At 53.6% G+C, this 8,663-nt stretch overlaps 1 protein-coding gene across 2 annotated transcripts in view; it reads left to right on the top strand.

Moving 5' to 3' along the window:
• Nucleotides 1-8,663, top strand: part of ATG2B (autophagy related 2B) — a 62,737-nt gene that overhangs the window by 13,362 nt on the left and 40,712 nt on the right. For both annotated transcript variants that reach the window (XM_045287931.1, XM_004698809.2), the window contains exons 2-7: nt 1,819-1,981; nt 3,010-3,162; nt 3,917-4,019; nt 4,787-4,949; nt 5,466-5,645; nt 7,018-7,114. In XM_045287931.1, coding sequence (XP_045143866.1) covers nt 1,819-1,981; nt 3,010-3,162; nt 3,917-4,019; nt 4,787-4,949; nt 5,466-5,645; nt 7,018-7,114 — 859 coding nt within the window. The remainder of the gene's footprint in view (nt 1-1,818; nt 1,982-3,009; nt 3,163-3,916; nt 4,020-4,786; nt 4,950-5,465; nt 5,646-7,017; nt 7,115-8,663) is intronic.

The raw sequence follows: 8,663 nt of genomic DNA, 5'->3' as shown, positions 1-8,663 counted from the left end.
ATGTGCTCCAGTCTCTCCTCCTCCCCCGTCATCTGCTCCTGTGTGCTCTGATCAGATATGTCCCTCTCCCGGAGCTGCGGATTCAGTGACATCCTTTGAAATAACTTCTTCTCAGGGGAGGGGGTGGCTCGGGGTTCTTGCTGGTAATGAGATCCCCCATCCGCTCGCTTCTCAGAGGACTCATTTTATACACAACAGGGTGGCACTTCAGGGAATCCAGGTTGAAATTACTCACACAAGAGTCCTATCAGCATCTTCCCCAACCTTCTTACCAGATATTCAGGGAAAAGTCATTTGGTGATTCATTTGGCTACTAAGAGCCAAATAGTTATTTGGCTATTAAGAGCCACATTAAATAATTCACTGCCCCTACCTACACTTGATGCTATGGCAGCGGTTCTCAGCCTGTGGGTCTCAACCCCTTTGGGGATCGAATGACCATTTCACAGGGGTCACCCGATTCATAACAGTAGCAAAATTACCATTATGAAGTTGCGACAAAAATAATTTTATGGTTGGGGGGGTCACCACAACATAGGAACTGTATCAAAGCGGGGTTAGGAAGGTTGAGAACCACCGCTCTAAGGACCATTCTGGCTGTACTTCTTCCACACAAAGAGCTTTTGCCCTTTTGGCAGTCCACGGAACGCTCAGTGTTCTTCACTAGCACCTTAATTCAAACACATTTGTTCTTCAGTCTTCCTTATTCATTGTCCAACTTTCACCTGCATATGAGATTGAAAATACCATGGCTTGAGCCAAGAATACTTTCACCTTCAAAGTAACATCCTTGCTTTTCAATACTTTAAAGAGGTCTTGTGCAGCAGATTTACCTAATGCAATGTGTAGTTGGATCTCTTGACTGCTGCTTCCATGAGCATTGATTGTGGATCTAAGCAAGATGAAATCCTTGACAACGTCACTCTTTTCTCCATTTATTGTGGTGTTTTTACCAATTGGTGTACTTGTGAGGGTGTTGGTCTTCCTCACATTGAGGTGTCACCCACACCGAAGGCTGCAATCCTTGATCTTCATCAGGATGTGCTTCTTCAAGTCTTCCTCACTGACAGCAAGCAATGTTGTGTCATCTGCATATTGCAGGTTATTAATAAGTTTTCCTCCAATCCTAATGACTGTTTTTCATATATAATCCAGTTTCTCTGCTGATGTGCTCAGTATACAGATTGAACAAGTATGGAGAGAGGATACAACCCCGATGCACACCTTTCCAGATTTAACTCTGTTCTGTTCTCACCCACATTCAAGTTCTGCAGGAGCACAATGAAGTAGTGTGGAATTCTGGTGTCTCGAGGCCATCCATAGTGTGTTACAGTCCACGCAGTCGGATGCCTTGGCATAGTCAATTAGGCACAAGTAAACATCTTTCTGGTGCATCTGGCATCCGCAGTTGCATCTCTTGTGGTCTCAGAAACCTGAAGGGGTAGTTCTCTACCCTGTAGGCTCGGCGTGAATCAGAATCGACTGGGTGGTGGGTGTATCAACACCAACACCCCCGCTGGCCCTGCCCAGCCTGCAAGACCTTCCACGTCTTCTTGCCCAACCTAGACACCGCCTCAACCCTGCTCAGCCTCTGGGCTCAGTCTAGAGGCTTCCTCAGGAGGAGGGCCTGGAGGCTCCATGTACCTGCCTGGCTCACCTTCACTTCAGGTCATGCTCGTGGCTGGTGAGCTGAATGAGGACCAGCAATCACCTTGCTCTTGGCTTCTGCGTTCCCGAGCCCTGGTGCCTGGCACCGGGATGGGCATGAAGCCCTGACGCTGCCATGTGACTCACAGTGGCCTTGGTTCTTCCCCCTAGTGCCTCAATGACATCCTGGAGTCAGCCGATGCCCCGCTGGAAGTCACCGAAGGCTTCATCCAGTCCATCTCCCTGTCCGTCCCCTGGGGCTCCCTGCTGCAGGACAACTGTGCCCTGGAGGTCAGAGGCTTGGAATTGGTCTGCAGACCTAGACCCCGCCTAGGTAGGTGTGGCATATGGGTTTGTGTGGGTTTTGTCATTAATTTCTGTTTTTACTTTTCTGTGTCCAGGAATGAGCCCTAGTGGCATAGTGGTTCTCTGTCAGGCTGCTCAATACAAGGTCAGCAGTTTGAAACTACCAGCTGCCCCCTCAGGAGAAAATTGGGACTTTCTATTCCTGTAAAGAATTATAGTCTTGTAAACTCACAGGGGCACCCCTACCCTGCCCTATAGTGTTGCCATGGATTGGCATTGACTTGATGGCAGTGAGTTTGGGAGGATCGGGGTAAGTCACACATTTGCATCAATGTCTGTGTTTGGTTGATGGCATTGCATCTATGAGATTTTTCAGCTGCTAACATCACTGGGCTTGGGTCTGGACGAGGTATGTGTGCTTATCCCTTCACGGATTCGGTCACTGTTCACTCAGGGGAACTTGACATGTATCAATGATTCAGCGTATTCAGTTGCTGGTTACCTGTTGTCTAAAGTGACCTGCGTCTTCAAGATCCAGCAAATTGGTCCAAGGTGCAAGAAGTGCTGGAGAAAGGAGGGGGTGTCAGAAGGGCGCGAGGGTAGGCTTGAAGGGGCCCCACCAGCCCCTTTTCAGATACTCTCACATCCAAGAGCACAGGGACAGTACTGGAGTTCAGCACATCAAACCCCTCTAAGCCCGCGCTGCTAGCAATGAAGCAGCGAGTGTGCCGGGGGCCGGGGAGGAGGGACACACCCCACTCACCGCGTCCATGTGGAACAGGAGAGACTGGTCCTGGGTTCCCCTTCTGCTGCTGCTGCTGCCAGGGAGCCCTGTGTCCTAGACCTGTCACAGTCCAGCACTCTCGAGACCTCTAGGGTTCGGCACCAGGCCACCGCTGTGAAGCAAGACGGTTTATACATAGGGCGTCCTTTGGTCCCAACAGGGTGTTAGGAAGGAGGGATTCATGTTGGCCTATTTGAAATGTGTTCTTTCCAGAAACATCTTTGCTATAACCCTGAAAATCCATCCAGCAGCCATGTGTTTCTCTCCTGCAGCCACTGGCTCGGAGCCCATGGACTGGTCGAGTTTCATGGCCAGCAGTATGCAGCTGGCCAAGGCGTGCCTGGGCCAGAGACTCACCGAGGAGCAGGGCGAGAGCACTCAGCCCTTTGAGGGGCTGGAAAAGTTTGCGGAAACCATCGAAACAGGTTGGGTATCACTGAACGGTTTTGCAAAGCCTAGATTTGCTGGCCCCTGCATTTAGTCTGTAGTCAGCAGAGCGGTGGTGGCACTGTATGCGGGTCACATGCTGGGCGGTTCAAACCCACCAGCAGCTCCTCCAGAGGAGGAGGAGGGTGGCTGTGAGTTGGGATCCACTCAATGGCAGGGTTGGGTTGTTTCCTGTAGTGTTTGTTTTTTGGTTTTTTTGGGGGGTTGTTTGTTTTATTTAGTAAACCCTGACTAAGGCAAGGGGCTCTGGGAGCACAGGGGTTTGGCATTGTGCTGCTAACCACGGGCTACCAGCTGCGCCAAAGGAGAAAGATGAGCCGGTCTCCTCCCAAAGAGATTCAGAATCTCGGGAAAACCCCACGGGCCAGCTCTGCGGTCACTAAGGGAGGGGTTTGAGTGAGGTTTTGAAGCAAATACTGTGCTCCCTTTGGACCCTAGGGGCTGAGTGTGACTTAGGCTCTGTGCTCGATTTAGTGCCCTGGCACCGTCCCCTGCTTTGCTGGCTTCACTGTCTGCTCTGCGGAGGGTTCAAATTCAGAGGGCGGTCCAGGCCTCGTGTCTGTGGAGATGCAGCGGGAGGTCCACCACGGCCTCCGAGATCAAACCCAGGTCTTGGGGAGTTTTGAGGAAAGCAGCCCCGCTTGCTCTTCCCCCCAGTGCCTTGTCCGCCCCCCCTGCCTGGAGCTTTGCTCAGCGTGCGAGGTGCTGATGCTGCCTGTCTCTCACCTCTAGTACTCAGGAGGGTTAGAGTCACTTTCCTGGACACTGTTCTGAGAATTGAGCATGTACCAGAAAACTGCAAAACTGGAACTGCACTTGAAATTCAGATCGAAAGGTGAGGCTCCCTCTACCCGGGAACGGGGCTGTTACTTCCTCTGCTAGGCCATCTGCCCTCGGTGTGGCTGCAGGGCTGCTGCACAGTCGCAGAGGCTCAAGCTGAAGCCCCAGTGGGCTCTCGTCCAGAACTTCCCGGGTTCAGTTCAAAGCAGGTCATGTTTCCCCCACTCCCACCCCCGAAACATCCAACACATTGTGCTTACCACCCACCCCACCCCGGGCTGTGGTGGGGGTTGCCAGCAGCGGGTGGAGCCTCCCCTTCCCTCGTGCACTCAGGGAGCCAGGCTCTGGCCACCATGTGCCTAGAGAACTTTGTGAGTGTCTTAAGGAAGCCTCCTGGCACAGTGGTCTGAGCCCGCCAGCCTCCCGAGGGAGAATAGTGAGGTTGTCTGTCCTGTAAGGATTTCCAGCCGGGAGAGCCCAGCGTGCAGCTCTTCCCAGGCCTTGCGGGGGTGCGGTGCATTGGGACCCACTGACCCACAGCAGCATGTAGCCAGTGCCAGGCTGTTTTGTTTGCGATGAAGAGATGCCATCTTTGCCAGCAGACACAGACCTGGAGTTCACGCACAAGTACTGTCTCTGAGGGCTGTGGGGTGCAGCCAGGCACCCCAAGTGGGCAGCCTCTGAAAGTGGGCTACAGCGTGTTGGGCCTGCTAGATGCAAGCCTGGTACCCGCTGTCCCCACAGCGCGGGTGCTTGGTACTGCTGCCCTGGCTTGCCCGGGAGCTTAACGCCATTGCCTTCCTGTTTGGTGTTAACCCTCAGGACCGTGTACTGTGATGAAGCTGCCGGCGAGCCCTCGGGTGTCAACGTGCACCAGCCCACGGCTTTCGCTCACAAACTCCTGCAGCTCTCGGGGGTCTCTCTCTTCTGGGACGAGTTTGCTGCTTCAGCAAAACCCTCCCCAGCCTCCTCCACAGCCCCAGCGGTAAGGACGCACCCCAGGGGCCTCAGCTCTGATGCTCTGGAGGCCCCTGCTGCCAGTCTCAGGGAGGGGACCTGGAATACAGTGTTGAGGGACGGTGGGACGTGAACATTGAACATCCTTTTACCAAGTCGAATAAGGAAACCTCACGTGTACACGTCCCTCTACCTGAGTCATAACGTAACTTCCAAGCCCTGCATCAGATGAGCCTGCGTCAGATGAGCCTGCGTCGTCCTGGCGGCCTCCCGCACACAGGCCTCTTCACGTGGCCAACAGGGATGCTTTCTCCTCGCTGACATTACCAACCAGCCAGTTCATGGGGTGCTGTCCCTGGCTGTTCCTCATCAGCCTGTGTGACTGGCGCAGGGCTGGCTGCCAGCCTCAGGCACCCGAGAGACAATTGGAGCAGGGCTCCCTGCTGCCACGTGCCCACACGTCTTATGTTGACCGCAGACACTGCCGGTAGATCGCTGGCTATCAAGGTTAAGTGGTCACTTTATTCCTGTTGCATCGTTACAGGAAACTGAGCCAAAGCTGTCACCTAGCTGGAACCCCAAAATCGTTTATGAGCCCCACCCACAGCTAATGAGGAACCTGCCGGAGGCCGCTCCCACAGACCCTGTGCAGATTGGAGCACTGGTCGGGAACCTGCGTCTAAGTCTCACCGTGAAGCAGAACGAGGTGCTTCCTGGGGCCAAGGTCAGTCCTCGCTCTCGTCTCTGCCCTCTAGTCCACCGTGCCCCACTGACTGGCCACAGTGAGCCGCCTGCCGGCTAGGAGTCAATATTGACCCCTGAGCTGGTGTGGCATGTTCCCTTCGGGGACTGCCTACACCTTTGGCTGCTAACCACCTGGTCAGGGGTTCGCGCTGTCCGCTCCCAGGAGCTCCCACAACTCGCTCACTCACTCCACCCAGTCTATTCTGCTACACAGTAACCCTGCAGGACAGAGGAGAACTGTCCCTGGGGGGTCCCGAGGCTGGAGCAGAAAGCCTCATCTGTCACCCCTAGAGTAGCTGTTAGGTTTGAACCACGGACCTTGTGGTTAGCAGCCCACTGTGCCACCAGAGCTCGGGGCACAGCCTCAGCGCCCTGCATCAGGCTGCCATGAGGGGATTGACTCAAGGGCAGTGGCTGAGGGTTTAAGTGCAAGGAAAGGGCCGAATCCTCGGGGTGGAAAGCCGGGCATAGCAGTTACTGGGGGAAGGAGGAGCGGTGGGTTCCCAGTCACAGTGCTGTACCCAGCCCAGCAGAGGGTGTGGACTGTCCGTGGGTAGGGAGGGGGGGACTGGAGGCTGCCTGTGTCCTTGTCTCTGCCTGAGCCAGCAGCTGGGACAGGCTAGGGCATGCCACCATTGCTCTGCCTTGCACGGGTAGGCAGTTCGAGGCTAGGCGTTGTCGTTATCACAGAACTCACACCAACCATCAGTGTCAGTGCTGGAAGGAAATCAGGACTGGACACATACAGTGTTGGCTGATTCTCCAGCCGGCTCTCAGACCTGGGTGGCAGAAGACCTCTGCCGCTCTCTCAGACAGTGCCCCCTGGGCCTGGCCGGGCCAACCTTTCACAGTGTCACTTTGAGCACGTGTGGCAAGAAAGTTCAGTGGCCTTGGAGATGACCCCTCCCACTTTCTGTGGTGTGCTCAGTCAGAGCGGCACTTAGGGACTCCGTCTGTTCTTTTCTGTTGCCAAAAGGGCATATAATTTACTTGATCCCTTGGGGGTATGCCTGTCTAGAAGGGAAGGGGCTGGGGCACCCACCACACGGGGTGGATCCCCATCTCGGCTCCCTACCTGGTGTTACAGCCCAACACCTGACCCCCGCTACCAGGGCTCCTTACTTCAGGGTCCTGACCTGGAGGCTGTGCTAAGGCCTCTCCAAGGCCCCAGAAGAGAAAGAGAATGGCTTTGGACCACCTTCTTAGAACAGCAGTTTCCATCTTTTCATTGGTGAGGCTTCATGGAGACTCAAGCCAGCTCAGCTCCGCGCACTGACAGCGGCCCCTGCGGGGGACTGTGGACTGGAGTATGCGCCTGCATCCTGAATTGCTCTGCTCTCTCGTTTGTGCAGCTGGATGTTGATGGGCAGATAGACTCGGTCCACCTGTTCCTGTCCCCACGGCAGGTGCATTTGCTCCTGGACTTGTTAGCAGCCATTGCTGGACCAGGCAAGTAGAGCTCTTATTGGTACTAGTTTTTAATTCTTTGAAATGTTTGTATTGTGGTCCACATATGTGGCAATACATGTGTAACAAAATGACACCTGTGAAAGGAAACCAGCCTCCAACCACCAAATGGCAGCAGGCACAGATGTGCAGTGATGCCAGATAAAGATGATAGTGCAGTCATAGAGGATAAGGAAGGTAGGAGAGAGAGTGAAATGAAGCAGTCAGACACATGGTATGGTAGCACGTTCACCTCAGCTTCTCTTGATGGACCACGCGGAACCAGAAGTGAGAACCTTTACTATCTTGAGACATTTATAGGCTGCCTTAAGACATGCATATTCAGTAGTTACATGCATCACAAGGTGGATGGTATCTGCATGAAGGTCCCTGAGCTCACAGGTGAGGAAACCTAATGCCTGCATTAGGGAAAGGGAAAGGGGGGGTTGGGTTGCGGTATGAGGTGGTGGAGCCAACCCCCCACCACTAATCACGGGTCCAGTCAGCACAGTTGTACAGTTGAGATATATAAATATTATATTAAAGTCACCGAGAGCATGAGAGATAGAAGAGAGTCAAATAATGGAGTCAGACACACAACATGGTAGCATTGCTCACCTCAGCCCCACTTGGTGGTCCACGTGGAAAGAAGGGAAGGAGGACAAGGGGAAAGGGAAACGGAGAAGAGAGAGCCAAGGAGAGGTCAAGGGAGGAGCCGAGAGAGTGAGGGACGCCTCTATTGCTAACCCAGGCACATATACCTTTGGGGGCGTGCAAGCCCACTAATTACAGGTAAAGACATATGTCACAGGAAGGGGTTACACTATAGGTTATACAGCAATGAGAGGGGGTGGTCTAGGGACAGACACGCAATAGGAAGAGGAGGGATTGGGGGTATACATGTGACAAGGTGGGCGGATCCTAGAGTCAGGATGGCAGCTGGATCTCCATAGGAACCATTATCATTGGGGTGTGAACCCCACCTACAGGAACCAAGTTGATGACTGCAGGCCTGTCCATTATCCTTAACAGCAGGGAGCGGGGCCCACTGCAGTCTGGCAACTGATAGCGCTCTGAGGATGCCTGTAAGCATCTGAACTCCCCCCACATTGAGTGTCTTGGTGGGAAGAGAGAACAAAAGGATGTCTACTTCTACTGGGAGATAGAATCAACCATGTGCTCACTTTAAAGCAGCATAGCTGTTAAGGGGAGAATCTGTGGGAAGGATATTTAAAGCAGGATAATGTACTTGGACTTAACCTCTAACTTAACAAAGTGTAGGCTTTCCTACTGTGGAATACCAGCTTTCCAGATGCCCTGTGTTATAAATTAGGGAATATAATCCTCGCCATATTTCCCTCCATGTTAGTTTCCCACAGATGCCGATTGTGAACTAGCCGCAGATTTTTTCCGCGCGTGTGTGTATGCTCCAGTATCTTGTACTGGTGCAGTCCATGGCAGTGTGTGTGTGTGTGCGCGCGCGCACGTACGTGCATGCATGCTCCAGTGTCTTATACTGGTGCAGTCCATGGCAGTGTGTGTGTGTGCGCGC

The sequence above is a fragment of the Echinops telfairi genome, unplaced genomic scaffold (assembly GCF_000313985.2).
Source record: "Echinops telfairi isolate 266 unplaced genomic scaffold, ASM31398v2 ScPeMD7_18;HRSCAF=68, whole genome shotgun sequence".
NCBI classification, from domain to species: Eukaryota; Metazoa; Chordata; class Mammalia; order Afrosoricida; family Tenrecidae; genus Echinops; species Echinops telfairi.
Note: the sequence above shows the minus strand (reverse complement) of the source record. Positions and strands in the feature narration are given on the sequence as shown.